This window comes from Emys orbicularis (assembly GCF_028017835.1).
Source record: "Emys orbicularis isolate rEmyOrb1 chromosome 15 unlocalized genomic scaffold, rEmyOrb1.hap1 SUPER_15_unloc_1, whole genome shotgun sequence".
NCBI lineage: Eukaryota > Metazoa > Chordata > Testudines > Emydidae > Emys > Emys orbicularis.
This window is the reverse complement of record NW_027045140.1, coordinates 27,722-50,728: the sequence shown is the minus strand read 5'-3', so window position 1 is coordinate 50,728 and position 23,007 is coordinate 27,722. Positions and strand designations below refer to the sequence as shown.

General features: G+C 64.6%; 1 protein-coding gene across 1 annotated transcript; it reads right to left on the bottom strand.

Moving 5' to 3' along the window:
- Positions 1 to 551: 551 nt before the first annotated feature.
- Positions 552 to 22,341, bottom strand: LOC135894850 (phosphoribosylformylglycinamidine synthase-like). Its single transcript, XM_065422961.1, has 28 exons — positions 22,209 to 22,341; positions 18,270 to 18,405; positions 17,640 to 17,745; positions 17,133 to 17,319; positions 16,633 to 16,738; positions 15,968 to 16,108; positions 15,631 to 15,755; positions 15,140 to 15,268; positions 14,185 to 14,316; positions 13,696 to 13,824; positions 13,338 to 13,411; positions 12,606 to 12,762; positions 12,431 to 12,492; positions 11,570 to 11,731; positions 9,800 to 9,919; positions 9,411 to 9,542; positions 8,199 to 8,429; positions 7,352 to 7,532; positions 6,747 to 6,830; positions 6,267 to 6,422; positions 5,871 to 5,990; positions 5,384 to 5,529; positions 4,486 to 4,696; positions 4,249 to 4,340; positions 4,045 to 4,159; positions 3,501 to 3,659; positions 3,174 to 3,326; positions 552 to 874 (listed from the first exon to the last, which is right to left on the bottom strand). The coding sequence occupies exons 1-28, from the start codon at positions 22,339 to 22,341 to the stop codon at positions 552 to 554; spliced, it is 4,002 nt and encodes a 1,333-aa protein (XP_065279033.1).
- Positions 22,342 to 23,007: the final 666 nt, after the last annotated feature.

Genomic DNA, 23,007 nt, shown 5'->3' with positions numbered 1-23,007 from the left:
AGCCCCCTGGCTCAACTCCCACCCTGAACCCCTCCCCAGGCTCTCTCCAAACCTGCCTTCCCCCCAACACCCCTGGCTCAATTCCCCCACTGACCCCCTCACACCCCTGGCTTTTGTTCCTCCTCAAGTCTGTCCCCAGTGGCCAGGAAGGGGAACTGCAGACAGGTCTCCAGGCCGGGGCTGGCTGACCCTGTAGGGGTCAGGGCTAAGGACCTTCTGGGAACAGTGTGGACCCGCCGCCTCATGTGACCCGACCCCCCGTGCAACCTCTCTCTCTCTCAAACCCCACCCCCTCCAGCATGACCTCACCCCAAACTGTGACCTCGCATGCCCGGTGCATAGGTCACACTACAGGCGGGGGCGTTTTTACGAGGGCACCGTCCAGCCCCCACTAGCATGACTTCATACACACGGTGCGTGCGGGGTCACGGCGGAGGGGGCGGGGTGATGTGCTCCCCCCATCTGACACCGGATAACACCAGGGCGGGTTTAGTGCCGGTCCGGGGCCAAACCTTTGGATCTCAGACCTGGCTGGCGCCCGGGCTCCACGGTCAGGACTCCCCCTCAGGGTGGCGCAGGCACCACTCGCAGGCATTCTGGAACATGCGCAGCCAGGGTGAGACCTTCATGGTGCAGCGCCAGGCGGGCGGCATCCAGGCCCACTGCCAGGGCAGGACACAGCGCTCGGGGTGGGGCATCATGGCCAAGTGGCGCCCGTCGGGCGAGCAGAGCCCGGCGATGCCCAGCGGGGAGCCGTTGGGGTTCAGGGGGTACTCCTGGGTGGGCTGGCCCTGGTCATCCACGTAGCGCAGCGGGGCCAAGCCCCCTGACGTCACTGCAGCCTCCACCTCGGGGGAGCGGAACCGCATCCGACCTGGGGCAGGGGAAAAGAGGGGGTGAGACGGGCAGAGCCCCCCCGCGGGACACCCCCCAGAACAGGCCACTGCCTCCATACCCCGCTGTGGCCTCGGGAGTGTGAAACCGCATGCGAGCTGGGGGAGGGCATGGGGGGGAGGCAGGTAGAGCCCCCCACATTCTCTCACTGTCGAGATGGCCAGCACTGCAGGGCAGGGCGTGGGGAGCCCAGTTGGGCGGACCCCGGCGTGCCCCACTCCAGCTGGGCAGGCCCTTCACGTGCTGAGACGGGGGATTTTCCTTAGCTGTGGCCAGCGCCTGGCCCTTCTGCACCGAACCGAGGCTGAGCACAGAGCTGCTTGGCAAACACACTCTGGGGGAAGGACCCGCGGCGGCGGGGATGGAGAGTGGGTGGGGGAGACACTCAGGGATCGCCCTCTCCAAGAACTCCAGCTACTGTACGAGGCAGGGAACCAGACTCCAACAGACACACCCCGGAGCGAAGCTACCACGGCAGCCTGGGGCGGGTCGAGCAGGCAGGACACAGTCTGAAATTCCCTGCACGTCTCTGCGAGGAGCTCGCTTCCCCTCGCCTACGTCTCGTTCTCTGCAGAGGGGACACTAAGGCTCGTCAGACGTCCAGAGAGTGGAGCGCTCTTGTGGCACGTGGCTTTGGCTAGAAGGCAGGCGTGACGAGCTGGAATATTTGGCAATCTTTTGGAAGCCAATGTGTGCCTCAGTTTCCCCTGTATGCTGCACTGTGACCCAGTGGGGTGGGAAAGGGGTGTTTGTTCTCGGGGCCAGCTAAGGGACATAGGTGGGGGTGTCGCCGAACTGTAGGGGGGCCTTCGCCCCCCTATCAATGGAGCATCTGAGAAGACAAGGGCAAATACAATGGCCTGGACAGCAACACCAAGCAACCAGCGACCCAGAGGGAGACTGACCCCCACCCCACCTCTCCTTGGGGAGGCTAGACAGCATTTCCCCAGCTGGAGATCAAAGGACGGGACAGGTTGGGGGAGGAGAGAAGAGTTGGGGGCTGGAAGGAGTCGGGGCTCTCGGCTGGACCCAGACAGAGAGACAGACAGCGCTTGAGCCCAGGGGTTCCCCACAGCCTGGCTGGGCTTTATCGATGCTTTATCTACCCAGAGGGCTGCCTATGCTGTGTGCCAGCTGCTAACAAACCCGCTGTGTAAGCGTCACCGCAAACCCGTGCACAAGTCTCCCTCGGGTCTGCCTCGGTGGGACTCGCTGACTGGAGCTCAGGGGGAAAAGCAGGGGGGCTGAAGGCCTAAGCAGGTGGAGAAGGGGCCTGGCTTGCCCTAGGGGGTCTGGCACACTGACAGGGGCCTCCTGGAGACCGCTCCAAAGATGGGGCCATAGCACCGACCCTGCAGATCCACGACACCAGGTGATGGATGACCTGGTTCAGGTGGACGTCCAAGAGCATCCGAGGGGAAGCTTATGGAAGCTGTATCCCTGCGGAGATGGTCCATGCAGCCACCTGGAGAATGCCCATGGGCCAGATCCACCTCGGCTGCGTGGGAACCATGAGGATCACCGTTGTTTTCTCGAATCTTCCCCAAGACTCGTGGTGAGAGGGACGGGGAACACGGACATCAGCGGCTCTGAGCGTGCGACTAGAAACGCGTCCCCGCTGAAGTGCCCGCCTCAGGCTGCTGGGAGCAGGTCGGGTATTTCTGGTTCACAGAGAAGGTCCCATGAGCTCGGTGACAGACACTCCAAACCACTGAGTGACGGGGCTCCCACTCGTGGTCTCTGGAGAAGCGTCTGCTGAGGCTCTGCCAGGGGGAGCCGCACTCCGGAAGGGGCACCACCGAGACGGGGCCGCAGGGGCGGCTGCACCCGTTCTAGAGAGCGACAGCGTCTCTGCACAGCAGGGACATTGTTAGCGTCAGGTTGTCCAGCGTGACAGGAAGGTGAAGGCTCCAGGCTGGCGGCAGGCAGCGTTTCCAAGCCTCATGCACCGCACACAGGTCTAATCATTCCCAGAGCAGAGCTTTTAGAGATGTGTCCAGTCATCACCTCGAGAGCAACATGCACAGGACCATGGCTCGACGGAGAAACACACTCGACGTGAGGGGAAAGGGGGGGGGGGGGGGGGGAGACCAGGGCAAGGATCCCTCCCACCATATTAGGGAAGGACCCCCCAGCCTCTCCTCTGGGGTGGGGCACAGGGGCTGGTTCTACTGGGACCCCTCGCCCAGCGCTGAGATGCAGCTGCCTCTGGGGTGGGGCGCGGGGCTGTGTATACAGGGGTGGAGCGAGCAGCCCCCCAGCACAGGCAGAGCTGTTACCTTCTCCATGCGCCACCCAGATTCCCAGGGTGGAGCCAGCCATGCCCCGCAGCATCACTGCCGGGCTCTCCTCGATGGCCAGTGCCACGAACCGCGACTCGAACCGGCCCGAATCGTTGGGGGTCAGCAGCACCCCGGGACGGACAGCCCCACCTGCAGACAGACAGACAGAGTGAGCCCTGCCCTAGAAACACGCCCCCATCCGATACCCCCAGACACCGCCCCTGCCCCAACCACACCTGCCCTCCAAATCTCCCCCACACACACCCTGACACCTCCCCAATCCCTCCAGCCCACCGACAGGCCCCTCCCCCCCGCCCCACTCACCCCTGGGGTCGCTCTGGGGGCTCTCGCCCCCCACCCAGCCCAGCAGCGCCATCAGCTGGCAGCCGTTGCAGACGCCCAGGCTGAATGTGTTCCTGCGCCGGCGAAACGCCTCAAACTGGGCCCGTGCCCGGGGGTTGAAAGTCACCGAAGCTGCCCAGCCTGGAGACAGAGGGACACCGGGGGTCAGTCACCTGGGGGGATGGTGCCCGGGGCCTTTCCCTTCTAGGGGCCACTGGCTGCCATCCGGCCCCCGAGGGGGAGTGGCTGGCTCAGGGGGGCGGGGAATGGGACATGGGGACTTTTCCTCTAGGAGGCTCCAGCTCCCATCCGGCCCCAGGGCAGAGACTGGCTGGCTCAGGGGGGCGGGGAATGGGGCTCGGAGCCTGTCCCCTCTAGGGGGCACCGGCTTCCAACCGGGCCCAGGGCGGGGACTGGGTGGCTTGCGGGGGTGAAAGGGGGGACGCCTGCTCAGGGGAGATGAGGGGGGGACTGGCTAGCTCAGGGGGTGAGGGGGGGGACGCTGGCTCAGGTACAGGGGTCTCACCTTTTGCAGACCCCAGGACGTCCGCGTAGCTGAAGCCCCCCACAAAGACCAGGCCGCGAAACGACTCCAGAGTCACCTCTCCTGTGAACAGGTCCTGCATGGTCACGTCCCAGGCCTGGGGAGAGAGGGGAGTGGGGGCTAGTGGTTAGAGTGGGGTGTGTGTGGGGGGGGAGGACTGCAGGGTTCAGGGTGGGGGTGTCTCACCTGGAACCCCGCCATAATGAAAGCTGCCACCATCTCGCGGTCCCCGTTGCTGCCCTCCTCGCGCAGGATGGCCACGCGCGGGCCTGGCTGGGCTGGGGGCAAAGGTGGGGTTAGAGACCAGGGCCTGGCTGGGCTCGGGGCACCCCCACTGGGGCAAAGAGCCCCGACCCCCTCCCCCCCGGGACCTGGGGACGCCCCCTCCCACACCTCCCTCCCCCCAGGGGCCCCGGCCCTCACCCATCTGGCACAGCAGCAGGGGCTTGACCTCGGGGTCGAAGGTCAGGGTGAAGGTGGGGCCCTGGCGTCGCGCCAGCCCCCTCTCCTCCTGCTCCACGCAGTGGGGCGACGCTTGCAGCCGCTCCATCTGGAAACTCGTGGCCTCCCAGAGGGCGCGCAGCTCACCCACGGGCCGTGCCAGCTCGTCCTGCCCGTTCACACGCAGCCGCACCTGGGGGGCACGCAGGGGCGTTGCCCGGGGGGACAGCTGCACCGGTGCCCCTCACTCCCGACACGCAGCCCCTCCTCTCCCAGCACTGGGCTCCCCCCAGCTCTGCCGGTGCCCCTCACTCCCGACCCGCAGCCCCTGCTCTCCCAGACCTGGGCTCCCCCCAGCTCTGCCGGTGCCCCTCACTCCCGACCCGCAGCCCCTGCTCTCCCAGCCCTGGGCTCTGCCCAGCTCTGCCGGTGCCCCTCACTCCCGACCCGCAGCCCCTGCTCTCCCAGCCCTGGGCTCCCCCCAGCTCTGCCGGTGCCCCTCACTCCTGACCCACAGCCCCTACGACCTGCCCTGGGCTCCCCCCAGCTCTGCTGGTGCCCCTCACTCCCGACCCGCAGCCCCTGCTCTCCCAGCCCTGGGCTCCCCCCAGCTCTGCTGGTGCCCCTCTCTCCTGACCCGCAGCCCCTACGACCTGCCCTGGGCTCCCCACAGCACTGCCGGTGCCCCTCACTCCCGACCCGCAGCCCCCTGGGCTCCCCACAGCTCTGCCAGTGCCCCTCACTCCCGACCTGCAGCCCCCTGGGCTCCCCCCAGCTCTGCCGGTGCCCCTCACTCCCAACCCACAGCCCCCTGTTCTCCCAGCCCCGGGCTCCCCCAGCTCTGGCGTACCCCTCACTCCCGACCCACAGCCCCACTCACCATGGACCGGGGGCCCAGGAGGCCCGTGTGCCCGATGGGCAGGCACCGCACTCCAGCCTCCTTGTACCGTCTGCAGACGTCTCCTGCCACAGCGCTGGGCACCTCCAGCACCAGGCCCAGCTCCTCGGCAAACAGCACCTCTAGGGCTGGGGGGGAGGGGAGTCAGCTGGGGGGGGGAGAACTGGGGGATCTAAGTGGGGGGGGGGCTCGTGTGAAGTGGTCAGTGAGGTTGGCCCTGTGGGGGAGGGGTCCAGGCTCTCACCACTGGGCTATGGGAGGGCTCAGGGTAGGGGTTTGGGGAGGGGTTATGGGATAGGGTCCCCCATTCCCCGCCGGGCTGGGGGGGTTCAGGGTGAGGATTTGGGGAGGGGGGTTGCGGTGCAGTTTTCCATTCCCCGCCAGGCTGGGGGGTTCAGGACAGGGGTTCAAGGTGAGGTCCCCCATTTACCACCAGGTTGTGGGGTTCGGGGCAGGGCCCCCCACTCACCACTGGCCCCGGGTGCCACCAGCTCGGCCTGCAGCCCACAGTTCCCGGCGAAGGCCATCTCCAGCAGGCAGGTCACCAGCCCCCCGTCGCTCACGTCATGCCCAGCGCTCACCACCGACTCTGGGGGGGGGGACAGCACCGGGTGGGACAGGTCCCCCCAGCCCTCCATCTCCCCCCCAGCCCCGATGGGCACCCATGCCAGCTTCACTCCACCCCGCAGCCCCTCCCCTCAGACCCTGGGGGTGCCCACCCCCAGCTGCCCCTCCAGCCCCAGGGGCACCCTCCCAACACACACAACCCCAGGTGGCAGGGACACACACACACCCAGAGCAGGGCCCATCCCCCCCAGCAGGGGGCGGCAGGGTCAGACGGACGGACGGACACACACACACACACCTTGCAGCAGTTGCTGGGTGACGCGGAAGCAGGCTGCCAGGGTGTCCGTGTTCTCCAGGTCTGGGCAGCGATCCCCCAGCTGGGAGTAGCACTGCGCCAGGGCACTGCCCCCCAGCCGGTGCCGCTCCGGGCACAGCTCCACGTACAGTAGGGCCCCTGCAGGGCAAGAGAGATGGGGTCAGAGCCGGACACCAGGGTCCCCCGAGCCAGCCAGTCCCTGGCCTGCGGCACATCAGAGCCAGCGCCCCCTAGAGGGGACAGGCCCCATTCCCCACCCCCCTGAGCCAGCCAGTCCCTGCCATGGGGCCAGATGGGAGCCAGCGCCCCCTAGAGGGGAAAGACCCTGTGCCTCAAGCCCCACCCCTCTGAGCCAACCAGCCCCCCGCCCTGAGACCGGATGGGAGCCAGCACCCCTTAGAGGGGAAAGGCCCCATATCCCATTCCCTGCCCCCCTGATTCAACCAGCCCCCCGCCCCTCACCTTTGCCATCGGGGCACTTGAGGTCGGGTGTGACGGTGGCCGTGATGTCCGGACACACGGCGTAGGCTGAGACGACCAATGTCCCTGTGGGGAGAAGGGATGGGGTCAGTGGGGAGTCCAGGTAACTTGGGGGGGCGGGGGAAGGAGGCAGTCTGGGGGGCCAGTATAGTTTGGAAGGGCAGGACTTGGGGCTCCCGGGGGCAAGAGAGCCAGGACACCTGCAGGGGATGAATCGGGGGCCCTTTGGGGGGTGGATGTGGGAGTGAGGACTGGCTGCAGTGGGGTCAGAGGGGGCATGTGGCAGTAGCTTTGGGGATGGATATGGGGAGGCCCTCGTGTGCACACCCCTCTAACAGAGAAGGTTTATGGGAGATGAGGCATCTGGTGGTGTGCCTCAGTTTCCCCATGGACAGATGCCCGGCCTGCTGACCGTGGAGAGGTTACGTGGCTGCCATGGGGCATGGTCCGAGGGAGGGTGGAGGTCTGTCGGAGGGGGGCCCGGGGACACAGGGCGGCTGGAGACAGAGGGGCGAGGGGGCTCACAGAGATTGGGGTGAGGGGCTGCAGGGGTAGGGCGAAGGGGCAGAGCCCACCCCCACACTCACCGGGCGCCATGACGATGTCCGTGCCCACGCGGGCCGCCATGCTGAGCGAGTCCTTGCCCCCGTCCACGGCCACCCCCAGCTGGGCCATGACTTCACACATGGCCCCACAGGCGTCCACCAGAGCCGCGCCCTCGCCCGCCTGCTTGGCCGCCCACATCCAGTTCCCGCTGCACTTCACGTCCTGGGGGGACTGGGGGGTCAGCCACGGGGCCCCATAAACCCATGCCCCCCGCCTCCTGCACTGCCCCATAGCCCCCCCCCCCCGCACTGCCCCACAGCCCCAGCTCTATGGGCCCCACAACCAATGCCTGCTGCACTTCACGTCCTGAGGGTGTCAGCCATTGGGCCCCCCATACAGCCCCATGCCCCCTTCCCCCCCGCCCCACACTGCCCCATAGCCTCCACAATCAGTGCCCACTGCATTTCACATCCTGGGGGTCGAAAAGGGTCAGCCATGGTCCCCCGACAGCTCGACAACCACCCCACTGCACCACAACCCCCCAAGTTCCTGCTGCACGTCACATCCCGGAGGGGAAGGAGGGAGAGAATCAACCACATGAGCTCACAACGCCATGCCCCCCCCCCCCATCCAGATCCAGTTGCACTTCGTATCCTGGGAATAAAGTGGGGTGAGACACGGGACCCCCATACAGCCCCATGACCCCCCCCCCCCCAGCCCCATGGGCCCCCTCCCCCTCCAATACCCACTGCACTTCATGTCCTGGGGGAGAAGGGGACAGAGGAGGATTAGCCATGGGGGGAAATATCAGACACAGACCAGCCCCTCCCCAAGTAGACCCCCCCCAGCAACCCAACCTCCCCCCCCATGGCACACAGGGTGACTCACCCGCAGGTCGGTGACGCGGGCGAAGACCAGGTTGGTGAGCGCCTCGCCCACGGCCAGCCGGGCCCCCGCGCCCGGGTCGATCAGTCCCTTGAGCGGCTGCTCCCCGAGGGCCGTGGCCGCCCCCACCGTCTCGAAGGGGGACAGAGCCACCACGGCCACGTCGGCCAGGGGGGTGTGCAGGGGCCCCACGCACTGCTGCTGGGCCACCAGCCCCGTCACCGACCGGTCCACCTGCCACAGGGACACGGCTCAGGGCGGCAGGACCCCTCTGGGGTGGGGAGCAGAGAGCTGGGGCCGGGGATCGTGGGGCATTACCCCCCACGGGACGACGACAGAGACATGGGGTCGGGGTGCAGGATGTGACGTCGTGGGGATTCTCCCTTCTTATGTCGTATGTGAGCCTCACTGTTTTGCATGAACGCTGTGTGTGCCTCAGTTTCCCTGTGTGCTGCACTTGTGTCTAGGTGGTGGGAATACGCGCGTGTGACTTGTCTGGAGGCTGCTCCAGCTCCCTACAGGGATGCTGTGGCTGCCCCTTCGCAACCTGAGACCCCGGAGGGGGATGCGACCAGGTGACTCTTGCCGGAGGAGGAGCAATGGGCCGGGCAGGGGCCCGGCAGCTGGAAGGAGTCGGTCTGGCTGGCTTGGGGCGCAGGGGGAGGCAGAGCCCTGGCTCTGGGCTCCCCTCCCCCAAGATGGACTTGGCTGAAAGTCACTGATTTCTGTGCTAACGAGCTCTGCCCTACGCTGTGATCCTGTCGACTAATAAACCTGCTGTTTTCCCGGCTGGCTGAGAGTCACGTCTGGCTGCGGAGTTGGGGGGCAGGACCCTCTGGCTGCCCCAGGATCCCGCCCGGGTGACTCGCCGTGGGAAGCGCACGGTGGGGCAGGGGAGGCTGAATGCTCCGAGGTCAGACCCAGGAAGGTGGAAGCTACTTGCCCTGGAGACAGTCTGCTCTGAGAGGAGGCTCCCCAGAGTCCTGCCTGGCTTTCAGGGGAGCAGTTCCAGAGCATCGCCCGGGAACTCGGTGACACGGGGCACTTTCCCCTTCGGGAGGGCAGAGACACAGGATCAGGTGTGGGGATGCTGCCACCCAGGGGGCAGAGATAAGTGCCAGGGGGCACGAGGCACTAACCCTCTGGTGGGGGTGGGCAGAGACACAGGGTCAGGAGCTCACTTGGGCCACACCCCTGGGGGGCAGGGGCTGGTACCTTATTGGTCAGGTAGCGTTTGCTGGCCACAGCCGGCAGCCGCAGGACCCGCTCCAGGGCGTCCCCCACACTCAGCCCAGGGGGCAGGCACAGGCGGCGGAGGGCTGGGCTGTGGCGGGACAAGACAAATTCCTGGAGAAAAGATGGGAAATTCATGAGTTAAACCAGCAGGGGGAGCTGTGGGGATCGGGGGGCACCATCTGTGGGGGGAGCTCCCGGCTACTCCAACCCTGACCTCTCCCAGCAGGGGGCATCACGGGGGGGCTGGGTGGGGGCATTGTCTGTGGGGGGAGCTCCTGGCTACTCCAGCCCTGGCCTCTCCCAGCAGAGGGTGCCGGGGGGGGCAGGCTGGGGGGATCTGTGGGTGTGGCCCCAGGGCCCCCCCGTACCTTTTGTGGCATCTTGCCCAGCACCCCCTCCAGCTGCAGGTCGACCGGCATCTTCTTCCCACTGGGCTTCACCAGCGCCATGTCCGTCACCGGGGCCTCCAGGTCGTCCACCAGCACAATCTGAGGGGGGGTAACCCATGGGAGGGGGATCAGTGACGAGTCACAGCCCCCCATCCTATGCCCCGGTGCGCTGGGGGTGTGGAGGGCCAGGGGGACTAGCGGTTAGCGCCCCACCTCCAGCCCCGTAGGGATGCATGCTTCCTGCCCCCGGGCGGAGAGTTCGGGCTTCGCCCAAGGGGCTGGAGTGAGGGGCTGGGGCAGAGCCGGGGCAGAGCCTGGCCTCGGGCCTACAACTAGCCGGGTAGTCGCAAGGCTCGGGCTGGAGCCTGGCTCTGGGACCCTCCCCCCAGTCTGAGCCCCACGGCTACGCTGCAATTCTGGGGCCCGCATCAGAGCCAGCTGCTCTGGCCGGCAGCGCCGTGGGGCCCCCCTTGCAGGGGGCCGGCCCCCCAAATATCCAGATGTGCAGGGCCCTGCCGGAGCCACGGGTTCTCCAACGGGGGGGGGGAGAAGGGAGGAAGGTGCTGCCTGGGGGTGCTCCCACCCCACTGCCAGCCCCCTCTCACCCCAACCAGCCTGTGTCCACCCCCTCCTCTGCCCATCCGCACGCCAACCCCACCCCCGGCTCAAACCCCGCATGCACCAAACCCCAGTGACCCAGGCCCCCCCATTAGTCCCACCCACTGAGCCCTGATGCCTTGTCCCCCCCATGAACCCCCCCGGGCTCGGCCTCCCCCCACAAACCCCATCAGGCCCAACCAGAACCGACACCCCTCCAGTAGCCCATGTGCCCTGTCTGCCCATGCGAGCCCTGCCCCCCTGGGGCCCAGCCCACTCTTCCCCACAAAAGTTCTGGCCCCACCTCCTCCAGGGCCCCAACCCCCACCCACCAGTGCCAGCCCAGGCCCCCCCCTTCCCCCCACACTGCTGGACCCAGGCCTGCCCCCCCCCCATGAATCCCAATTATCCCCCAGGCCCAGCTCACCCCAGGCCCGGCCATTTCCCCCTCCCCCAGACTCCCCACACAAGTCCTGGACCTGGGCCCATCTCCCTGCGACGGAGTAGGGAGCAGGGAGTGTTAACCTGGGAATGGGGCATGGGGGTTTGACTGTCTTCTGCTAAGACGGGGCATGGCTTCGTTTCCCGGGGTGCTGCACCAGTACTAGACGGGGGTGGGAAATAAGGGGGGGACTTCACTGAGGGATGAGACTTGAGGGCCCCCAGGTAAAGGCTGGCGGCTGCCCTGCGTAACCTGCGCCCAGGAGGGGGCTGGGGCCAGTGACACCTTGTGCCCGGGGAACTGGACAAAGGCTGGAGGAGGGGACAGGGGGTGGCTGGGGGAGGCAGTGGGAAGGGGTGTGAGTTTGGAGCTGGCTGGGGAGACAGGGGGAGGCCCAGAACCCGGGTCTGGGCTCCCCAACCCCCAAGAGGGACCTGACGGGGGTCCTGCGTCTGTACCTACAAGCTCTGTGTTGGACTGGGCTCCTGTCGGCTAATCAACCTTCTGTGTCACTGCCTGGCTGAGAGTCACAATCGCAGAAGTGGGTGCAGGGCCCTGACTCCCCCACACTCCGTGACACTCCCATGCACCAGTCCCCCCACAGCCGCCTGTCCCTAGGCTGAACCCATCATCGCATGCAGCTCCCAGCTGCCCACCCCTAGCCCTGTGCCCCCAGCCCTGTCCCGGCCCCCCCACACCGGCGCCCGTACCCGTCCATCCCCAGTGATGGTGCCCACGACGTCCACGGGGCAGCGTTCGCGCTGGCCCAGGCGCTGCAGCAGCTCGGCATCGGTGGGGCGCAGCAGGAGGGCGTTGGACTCCTGGTACTCAGCCCCCCAGATCTCCAGCACGCTCAGCGTGGGGTCCCCCAGCTGGGGGGTACATGGGTGTCAGTGAGGGGGGAGGGGAGAAGGTTGGGGGCCTGGATTGGGGTCCCACACACCCAGAAGGGGCCGGAGGGGAGGAATGTGGGGGGTCCCACATACTCAGGAGCGACAGACAGGGCGGGGACAGGGGATGGGAGCAGCCATATGGTGAGGTCGGGGGCTGGGGGGAAATCAGGGTCCCACACACCCTGGAGCCGCTGGCTGGGAGCGGGGAGCGTCTCTGCTTGGCAGCCCCACACCGGAGCGCTGCTGGGGCAGGGCTGCAGCCAGCCCCATGGGGGTGAGTCCCCACAGCTCCCCAGAACCAAACACTGGGGATGGGGGCGACAGCTGGGCCCAGCCTCTGAGAGGGGAGAGTCCTGGTAGATTGCGGGGGGTTGCAGCCCCACCCCTAGTATGGAGTGGGGGAGCCATGGGGTCACACCCAGCTACCCTGAAACTGGGACAGGCCCACACCCCTGGGAGTGGCTGGTATGACGGGGCAGGCTGGGGGGACAGGGGTCCCCACACCCCAGGAGAAGCTGGCATGGGGGGGCAGAGGGGCAGGGGGTCCTCACACACCTGGGAACAGCTGGCGTGGGGGGGCAGGGGGTCCCCACACCCCTGGGAGTTACAGGCATGGAGGGCAGGGGGTCCCCACACCCCTGGGAGTCACAGGCATGGGGGGCAGGGGGACCCACACACCTGGAAGCGGCTGGCGTAGATCACGGCCCCGGCTGGGTCACTCAGCTCCTTCAGCACGTTCCCTGGAGGGTGGGGCAGGAAGAGTCACCCACTGCAGGGGCACCGGCCCCCCCACTACGCCCCACCCAGGCCCTGATCCTCCACCCCACCACCCCCGGCCCTGCCCCCCCCTCACCGTTGCCCCCGGCCCCCTGGTCGTGGAGGCTGCAGATGGGGTTGGCCTTCCCTCTCTCCACGCAGCCCCGCAGCACCCGGTTCATCTTCTGCTCCATCTCGGGGTCCCCCCGCTGCACCGCCCCGAAATCCAGCTCGCTGGCGTTGTCCCCCTGCACCTGGCGGGAGATGGGGGGGGTCACCCGAGACAAACCTTCTGATACAGTCCCCCCCCAACCAATCCTCCCAGCAGCACCCCGCAAATCCAGCTCGCTGGTGTTGTCCCCCTGCTTCTGGGGGGGACAGGGCTCACCCCAACACAGCCCCAATGCCCCCCATTGCTCCCTGCTCTCAGGCAGCGCTGGGCACACAGGACTTTGGGCCTCGTTGGGAAGTGAATTGGGGGCATCCTGGGGGTCACATAGGGATAAGGCCGGACAGGCCCCACTACAGACATGGGGGCGAGGGCTGTGTGGGCCCCACTGTTGATGGGGGGTATGTAACAGGGTGGGGGTAACACAGGGCCAGGGCTGAGGGGGCCAAGTGGGCCCCACTATATCTGGGAGCGGGGGAGGGGAAAGGTGGGTGACTTGGGGTCAGGGCTGAATGGGAGCAGTGATGGGGCGAGATGTCCCTGGGGGGGTAAGAGTACAGGCAGCGGGTGGGGCATTGCCCAGGGCTCTGCTGACCCCCCCCCCCCAGTGCCCACAGGGAAACCCCCCTGTCCCTGCCCCCCCAGGTCCCCTCCACTCACCTGGATGGAGGAGGCTGAGCTCCCCCCGACTCCGATCCGGTACACGGGGCCCCCCACTTTCACCACCTGCATCCCTGGAGGGAGAGCGAACAGTGAGACCCCACAAAACCCACCCCAGCCCCATGGGGGGCGCTGCCTCTCCCTCGCCCCCCCTCGCAAAGGGGGGGGGGGGAGACCTGGGGCCAGATGGCTGCTCCCAGACAACATGGGGTGTGGGGGAGGCAGGACAGAGCGGTTCTTAGGCTGGGGGGGAACTGCAGTATGGGGGGGCGGGGAAGGCAGAGGGGATTACTGGGGAGTGGCTTGGGTGGGGGAGGGGTGCTTTGCAGGCAGGGGGGAGGGTTTGGGGGGTACTCACCAGGCTCGGGGGGCTCCTTGCGCACGTGAATGTCCTCCATGGCGCCGATCCCCCCGCTGAACATGATGGGCTTGATCCATTCGCGGCGCTGCCCGTTGGGGAGCCGCTGGCCGAAGGAACGGGCGAACCCTGCCCGAGACGGGGGGTTAGAGCAGAGACACCCCTGCAGCCCCTCGCACTGGGCACCACGGCCCTTTAGTGCTTGGCATTCCCCTGCCCAGATTGTTATATACCACCACCACCCTGCTCCACCCCAGAGCTAGGCACATCCCCTTCCTGTGCTCCCCAACCCCCGCCCCAGAGGACAGACTAGAGCCCACAGCCTCCTAGTCACCCCAGAAGGGCAGGGGAGGGCCAGGCAGGTCCCCTTCTGAGGGGGGAGCAAGAGGGCAGCTGATGGGGTGACTCGGGAGCACGCCCCTGTGAAGATACGGCTCAGCCCCCACCTGCCAGGATGAGTCCCCCCAAACCGGCCCCTCCAACACTCACCAGCCAGGACAGGTTCCCCAAACTTATTGCCGTAGTCAGAGGCGCCATCGCTGGCCCTGATGGCCACCTGCAGGGGGTGGGCGTAGTTCTGGGGGTAGGGCAATGCCGGGTCCTCCCAGGGCAGAGGGTAGCCTGGGGGCAGGGAGAGACGGTCAGGGGGTGCCAGCCTGGATGCCGGGGGCCCCAACCCCAAGGGGTGTAAAAGGCAGCCGGACGGCTCAGTTGGCGGCGGGCCGGCCAGGAAGGACGGGTTCTGAACCCGCGCTAAGCCGGGCACTGGACGAGCCACAGCGCCCTGGGACCAGGACCAGAGCAGGAGCCCAGCAGGCAGCGCCCCACAGGCACGGCTGGTGGGGAGGCGGGGGTGGGGGAGGTAGGGAGTAACCCAGGGAAGACCTTGCCTCCCAACCACAGGGTTAAAAGGAGGAGATTGATCTGTTTGCTCTGCAAGATACCTGCTGTGGCAGAGCCATGCAGGGTCCCGGGCACGCTCCGGTCGCAGCCCTTGGGGGGCAGGGCTGGCACAGGGGAGGGCGGCTAGGCAGGCTGGCCGGGGGGAGTGGAAGGCAGGATAAGGGAGGTGACGAGCTCTGCAGCCTGAAATCGCCCCATTTGTGCCAAGGAAAGGGGGCAGGGGGCGAACAGACAGAAGGGCTGAGCCAGCTCCAGGAGGCATTTCCTACGGACAAACACCGGGCAGGAGAAGTTGGGGTGTAAAGACGAGGTCAAGGGGGGTCCAAGGGTGGGGAGTGGAGGGTCCCAGGCCCATGGCCAGGTGGAGGAGGGGCTCAGGACTCGAGGGAGTGTGTCCTGGGGCCTACTCCCAGGGGCAGGAGGGCCCCCCGTGACCTGGGGGGGCGCTGCAGTCGGGGAAGACGGGGGGCCGGAGGAAGGGGAGGGGCAGGTGGTGGAGGGGGGCTGCAGCTGGGGGGCAGTGGGGCCCCCCTGCTCTCACCAGGGATGTGCAGGTTTCCGAAGCTGTACCCGGCCGTGCCGGCGATGACGTGGGCCCCACGCCCCGTGCACTGCACGTCCCGGATCCGCCCGCCTGTTCCCGTTGCGGCGCCGCTGAATGGGGCCACCCCTGGAGAGAAGACAGGGCGAGAGTGAGCAGACACCCCTCCTAGGTACCCCCAAAGACACACCGCAGAGTGCCATGCGCATGGGGGAGCAGGAAAAGCGTGTGGCATCCACCCCTCCACAGCCCATAACCCCCATGAACTGCCACCCCCAACACATCCACCCGACAGCCACACTACCTCTCCCACAGACCCCTGCCCCACGGACATCCCCTCACATTCACTCTCCCCCCCCGGATTTCCCCCAATGTTCCCCCTGCAGACTGCCACACAGCCCCCTGGCCACACCCCCATCCCACCCCATGGATAGAACCCCCCCGTACATAGATATTCCCCTACACACACAGCCCCCTACCCCTGCACTGACCCGTGGGGAAGTTGTGGGTCTCTGCAGTGAAGATGACATGCCGGGTCGACGTTCTCTTCTCCAAGCGGCTGGGGCGGGATGGGTCGCGGGGCCACAGGGAACACACGGCCCTGCCCCGGATGGCACTGGGGGGAGAGAACCGGCCACGGCCATCAGCCACGGAGCCCCACAGCCATCCCTGCCCCCTGGGGGCGGGGGGAGAGCATCCCAGCCACGGCCTCCAGCCACAGAGCCCCACCCCATCCCTAGCCCAGAGGAAGTGAGAGTTTGAATCCAACCCCAGCCGTCAGCTTGAGCCCCATTCCCAGCCCCATGGATGGGGGTCCCAGGCCAGCACCTGCTGTTGTCCGAGAACTTGATGACGTTGTTGGGGTTGCTGCTCTCCTGGGTCCGCATGATGGACTGGAACAGCGACTCCTCGATCTCCTTCCCGTCCACCAGGAGGCGCCCTTTGAAGAACCAGTGTCGGCTGTGCTCGCTGGGGGGCAGGGATGGGGGGGGTGAGACATGCACACGGGGGGGCCTTTCCCTCTAGACGGGTGTGGCTCCTATCCAGCCCCAGGGCAGGGACTGGCTGACTGAGGGGGAACCAGGGAATGGAACATAGGACCTCTCCCGTATAGGGGGCGCCAGCTCCCATCCGGCTTCAGGGCAGGAACTGGCTGGCTCAGGGCGGTGGGGAATTGGGCACATGGCATTTCCCCTCTAGGGGGCGCAGGCTCCCACCTGGCCCCAGGGCAGGGACTGGCTGGCTGAGGGGTGCTGGGAATGGGACATGGGGCCTGTCCTGTATGAGGGGGAATCAGCTCCCATCCGGCCCCTGGCTCAGAGGGGAGGTGAATGGGACATGGGTCCTTTCCGTTCTAGGGGACGTTGGCTCCGATCCAGCCGAAGGGCAGGGACTGGCTGGGTCAGGGGGGCTGGGAATGGGACACGAGGCCTGTCCCCTCTAGGGGGCGCCGGCTCCCATCCGGCCCCAGGGCAGGGACTCGGGGCCAGTACCTGTTGGACTGGGCCAGGTCGAAGCACTCCACGCTGGTCGGGTTGCGCCCGAATCTCTTGAAGAGCTCAGTGTAGAAATCCAGGTCCCAGGAGTCGAAGGCCAGGCCTGCGGGGAAAGGGGGTTAGGGTGGAAGGGGGGGCACAGACCTTTGACCCCCAGCACTCTCCATGGTGGTCAGAAACGCCCCCCACAGGACATCGGGGGGCCTGAACCCGGACTGCCTGGGACATTGGGTCAGCCACAGCTCTCACCCCACCCCAGTAATTCACCTTGCAGAGTCCCAGCCTCAACCCCGGGGTGCCCATCTCCCCCCCACCCCCCCACCCCCCCAACCCCTGCAGTGTGCTCAGCCGCTCCCCCACCCCCTCACCATACCCAGCTCCCCATGCCCAGACCCCCCCCCCCGACTCCCAAGATACCCAACCCCCCCCATTAGTCCTGGTACTCAGTGCCCAGACCCTCCCCACATACGCAGGCTCTTCCCCCCCAGCCCCCATACCCAGCTCCTGGCTGGCTCTCTCCAGCGCAGTGCGGCCCCCCGCCAGCACATCCACATCCCAGGTGGGGGCAGGGCGGGCGGCCACGGTGAAGCTGTGGATTGGCTCCTTGTAGCGCTGCTCCGTCATCCGGTCACTGAGCGCCGCCACCAGGGCATCCTCCTCGGGGGGCGTGGGGCGCTGGGCACACTGCCGGGGAGGGGAAAGGGGTGAGAACAGGGAGCAGCGGCCCCTCCCTCTGGGTGAGAAAGGAGACCCACTGCCTGCACCCCCTTAGGACCAGGAAGGGGAGACAGACAGACCAAGCCCCCCCTCGCTCCCCCACCTGGAGATCTGGGCATCGGGGAGGGGGGGCAGCAAGTGGCCCAGGAACTCCCTCCCACCCCAGAGCTCCATTAACCCCACAATGCTGGAACCCCCCCACCCGCTCCGAGTGCTGTGTGCCCCCCCCCCACCCATGCCCCAGGTGTCGTCCGCCTCGCTCCCAGGGGTCCCACATGCCCCCTCACCTGCAGCAGGTAGCGGTGGGAGAGCTCGACACGGTCAACGCAGCCCAGCCCCGCGGCCCGGCACACAGACACCACGTTGGTGGAGAACGCCGTGGAGAAGTTCAGCCTGCGCCAGGAAAGGGGTAACAGTCCCGGGAGAGACAGGCCCAGCCCCACAGCTGCCCCTCCACTCCACAGCACCCTCTCCTAAGCCTTCCACCCCGCTCCCTGCAGCACAGCGCCCCCTAGCACCTCACTGGGGCCAGCCCTGTCTGCCGGAGAGAGCGCCCCCTACTGAGCCCCTGGCCCGCTCCCTGCAGCACAGCACCCCCTAGCACCTCACTGGGGCCAGCCCTCTCTGCCAGGGGAGAGCGCCCCCTACTGAGCCCCTGGCCCGCTCCCGGCCCCACAGTGCCCCCTAGCACCTCACTGGGGCCAGCCCTGTCTGCCAGGGGAGGGCGCCCCCTACTGAGCCCCTGCCTCGCTCCCTGCCCCAAAGCGCCCCCTAGCACCTCACTGGGGCCAGCCCTGTCTGCCAGGGGAGAGCGCCCCCTGCTGAGCCCCTGGCCCGCTCCCTGCAGCACAGCGCCCCCTATTCAACTCCTCCCCACCCCCAAGGCACCGAGCCCCCTGCTGAGCCCTGGGACGCACCGTGGCCCGATCTCTATCAACAGGTCGGTGGGCGCTGGGCGCAGGAAGGACTCCGTGGCAACGTCTCCGGATTCCAAAGGGCAGCCGAAGAGCCAGTGCAGCAGCTGGGTCTCCTGGGGGCTGGGGGGCGACGCGCCTGCAGGGGAGGAATGGGGCTGTGTTACCCAGCTGAGGGGAGCCCCCATGGGATCTGATGCCCACTCCCAGCCTCATAAGAACGGCCAGACTGCGTCAGCCCAATGGTGCTTCTAGCCCAGTGTCCGGTCTCTGACAGCGGCCGGTGCCAGATGCTTCAGAGGGAAGGAACAGAACAGGGCGATGGTCGAGTGACCCAGCCTGTCGTCCAGTCCTAGCGTCTGTGAACCTGACCATCTTGGCTAACAGCCATTGATGGACATGTCCCCCAGGAACGTAGCTAATTCCTTGTTGAACCCAGTTATACTTTTGGCCTTCACAACACCCCCAGCAAAGAGTTCCACGGTTTGACTGGGTGCTGGGGGAAATACTTCCTTTGGTTGGTTTTAAACATGCTGCCTGTTCATTTCATTGGGTGATCCCTGGTTCTTGTGTTATGTGAACGGGTAAATACTTCTCTAGTCAGTTTCTCCACACCAGTCATGAGTTCATAACCCTCTATCATACCCCTCTTTAATTGTCTCTTTTCCAAGATGAACAGTCCCCATCTTTTTAATCTCTCCTCACACGGATGCTGTTTCATAGCCTTCATCATTGGTGTTGCCCTTCTCTGTACCTTTTCCAATTCTATTTTTTTATTTTTTTTTAAGATGGGGCAACCAGAACTCCCTGCAATATTCAAGGTGTGGGCGTACCATGGTTTTATAGAGGCAATATGATATTTTCTGTCCTATTATCTATCCCTTTCCTAGCCGTTCCTAACATTCTGTTCGCTTTTTGACTGCTGCTGCACATTGAGTGGATGTTTTCAGAGAACTATTCACAATGACTCCAAGATCTCTTTCCTGAGTGGTAACAGCTAATTTAGACCCATCATTTTGTGTGCATAGTTGGGATGATGTTTTCCAATGTGCATTACTTTGCATTTATCAGCACTGAAATTCACCTGCCATTTTGATGCTCAGTCACCCAGTTTAGGCCTTGCTGGAGCCCTGGGCTTGACTAACAGTGTGACCCAAAGGCTGGGAACCAGAGTAGGCCGGGCCTTGGCAAAATAACAACACACTAGGTATTGGCCATCCAAGAGAGCACACGCCTGACGAGAGGATGGTGCAAGAACACACAGAGTTCTCAAGTAGCTCCTAAGATAAGGAGGGACTGACAGGAGAATGGATACGAATTGTGTGACATTGCATTCCATATCGTCATAAAAATATGTTTATAAGTGTGAATATGATGCAACTGAAATATGCTTTATGCAAAAGGTCTCTTGTAAGGTATCATTACAAAGCTTATAATCTACTGAGTGGGGTCATCCTATTTGTACGAATGTATCATTCTTGTATCTGAAATTAGAAATATGAAATATAACTCTGAGGTCCTATTATAGTTATGCAAAGTGTGGGCCATTAATGGTGGTTAAGAATCTTAATGACTCTCATTGACTCGGGCAACAGATTGTAAATTGCTCTGTTTACTTGTAAGCCTTCCTGTATACCTGTGCCAGCCAGTGGGTAATGAAGTCTCACAGGACATGTGAACATGTCACATGATACTGGAATCCATCTTAAACTTGGTGTTTTTCCATTTAGAAGAACGGGTGGGAACTCCCTTGTGCCAAAGATATAAAAGGGGATGGAAGAGAACAAAGGGGGTGCCAGTCATGTGGAATCCCCTGCTCTTCACCTAAGATGCCTGCTGGAACTAACAAGGGGTATAGGGCCGGGGGCTAGCTTAGGGGGCAGGGGGTAACTGCCCCCCAGCACTCACCAGCAGTGCGGCTGGGGCCGGGTCGCTGCACTTCCCGCCGCCGGTGAGCGCAGGCCCAGCCCTGTGGCAGTCCTCACGGGAGTGGGGGCAAAGCTGGGGCGCAGCAGGCCAGTGGCTTTGGGGAAGGGGTGGAGTGGGGGCACGGCTGGGGCAAAGCAGGGGCGGGAAGAGGCGGGGCTGGGGTGGAGCAGGGCAGGGGCTTTGGGGAAGGGGTGGAGTGGGAGCGGAGCAGGGTGGGAAGAGGCAGGGCTGGGGCTGGAGCAGCTTGCAGCTGCGCAGGGCACCAGGAAACATGGTGCCCTACACCGAGCTCTGCTGAATTAACATGCTGCACAGTCTGCTACTGCAGCGGACATCAGGGTTCCAAGAATAGCCGCAACGGCAGCTCTAACAACTTTCCACAGCACTAACCACATCCAGTTCAGTGAGATCCCTTTGTCACTCCTCGCACTCAGCTCTGGGCTGACTATTTTGAATAATTTTGTATCGTCTGCACATCTTGCCACTTCCTGGATTACCCCTTTTTCCAGATCATTTACGAGTATGTTGAACAGAACTGGTCCCAGTACAGACCTCTGGGGGACACCAAGATTTACTTCTCTCCAGTCTGAAAACCGACCGTTTATTCCTACCCTTTGTTTCCTCTCTCCAGTTATTGAGCCATGAGACGATCCCATGACTTATCCCGTGACTGCCTGCTTTGCTTAAGAGCCTTTGGTGAGGGCCCTTGTCAAAAGCTTTCTGAAAGTCCAAACACGATCTCCGCTGGATCCCCCGTGTCCATGTGGGCCGACACTCTCAAAGAATTCTAATCCATGGGTGAGGGATGATTTCCCTGTTCAACCCATGTTGACTCTTCCCCGACAAATTGTGTTCATCTCGGTCTGATAATTCTGTTCTTTACTAGAGTTTCCACCAATTTGCCTGGTACTGGTTAGGTTTACCAGCCTGTAACTGCCAGCATTGCCCCCTGAGCCTTTTTTAGCTACCCTCCAGTCATCTGGTACAGAGGCTAATTAAAGCAATAAGTTACATACCACAGTTAGTAGTTGTGCAATTTCATATCTGAGTTCCTGCAAAACTTTTGAGTGAATACCGGCTGGTCCTGGTGACTTATTACTGTTTAATTTATCAAAAACCTCCTCAGCTGATACCTCAGCCAAGGACAGTTCCTCTGATCTGTCACCTAGAAAAGAATGGCTCAGGTGTGGGAATCTCCCTCACATCCTCTGCAGTCAAGACCAATGCAAAGAATTCATTTAGCTTCTCCACAACGGCCTCATCCTCTGAGTGCTTCGATTGCACCTCCAGGAGCCACTGATTGTTTCGCAGGCTTCCTGCTTCTGAGGTACTTCCATATTTTATTTATTTATTTATTTGCTGTTAGTTTGTGTCTTTTACTTGTTGCTCTTCAAATTCTTTTCTGGGCTCCCTAATTAAACCTTTACACGTGACATGCCGGAGTTTATTCACCTTTCAATTTCCCTCCGGAAGATTTGACTTTCAGTTTTTAAAGGCTGCCTTTTTGCCTCTAACCACTTCTTTTACTTTGTTGTTTAGCCCCGGTGGCAGTTTTTTGGTCCCCTATGTTTTTTAATTTGGGGCCATACATTTAATTTGAGCCTCTATTGCGGTGTCTTTAACATTTCCATGCAGCTTTGCAGGCATGTCACGTTTGGGACGGCACCTTCCCCTTTTCTTGTCGCTATTAGCCAGGCTGGGCAGGGAGGCTGCCCCATGCTCTGGGGGTCCCTAAACCCCTGAGTGCCAGAAGCTGGGACTGGCCGAGGCGGGATGGATCATTCGATCGTCGCCCTGCTCTGTCCAGCCCCTCTGGGGCGCCTGGCGCTGCCCGCTGTCGGCAGACAGGACGCTGGGCTGGACGGACCTTTGCTGTGACCCAGTCTGGCCGCTCTTCAGACTTGCCCCACCCGGACTAGCTGCTCCAAGAAGCCTTGTTGTTCCCCCCTCCCCTGCCCCCTCCTGCCATGTGCCTCCCCCGCCCAGCCCTAGGCAGGGCCCCCCCCCCCGTACCTGTCCAGCTGACGTTGTAGCACAGCTCCCTGTGCAGGGCGCGGACGCCCCCCAGCACCGCCTGGGCCGAGCGCAGCAGGGAGACCGGGACGCTCTCCGCCCCGGGGCGCTGGCAGTAGTGCAGCACCGCCATGGCCGGGCCCTGAGGGGGAGAGAACTGGGTCAGCGCCCAGCCACACTGCACCTCCCATACACCCCCCACAGCGCCCCCCACTGTATCCCATCACCCCCAGCACAGCCCCCCAGCGACCCCCCCGTGCCCCCAGGCACTACCCAGTGCCCCCACCCGCACAGCGCCCCCCACCCACCCCACTGTATCCCATCGCCCCGAGCCCCCCAGCACAGCCACACAGCGCCCCCCCGTACCCCCAGGCACTACCCAGTGCCCCCACCCCTCAGCACCCACCATACCCACCCGCACAGCGCCCGCCCATCCCGGCCCTGTCTCAACGCGGCCGCCGCTGGGGGGCAGGGCCGGGCCGGGCCCCCAGGGGGCAGGGCCGGGGCAACAGCGCCTCAGAGCCTCCCCTAGAGCCCGCCGCGCGCCCGCGGCTCCAACCGCCACTAACAGCTCGAAACCGTTTCGGACGCGCGCGGGGCGGCCCGGCCTCGTGGAGGGGACGCCGCCGCCGCCGCGCGGGGCTCCTACGTCATCACTGCGCTGCGGTTTGGGCAGGTAAGAAAGGGCTCCCCGCAGCCAGGTGCCCCCTAGTGTGCGCAGGGACTGAGCATGCGCAGTCACCCCCTGCTGAAGCCACTGCCCTTGTCTCTGCCCTTCGCCCTGCCCTCAGTCTGCGGC

Bases quoted from the DNA above. Each gene is read 5' to 3' on its own strand.
- LOC135894850 (XM_065422961.1), bottom strand. From the start codon at position 22,341: ATGGCGGTGCTGCACTACTGCCAGCGCCCCGGGGCGGAGAGCGTCCCG. The intron at 18,406-22,208 runs GTACGGGGGGGG...CCTCCCCTGCAG, and splicing joins CTACAACGTCAGCTGGACAG to GCGCGTCGCCCCCCAGCCCC. The intron at 17,320-17,639 runs GTGAGGGGGCAT...CCTCCCCGGCAG, and splicing joins CCCACCGCTACCTGCTGCAG to TGTGCCCAGCGCCCCACGCC.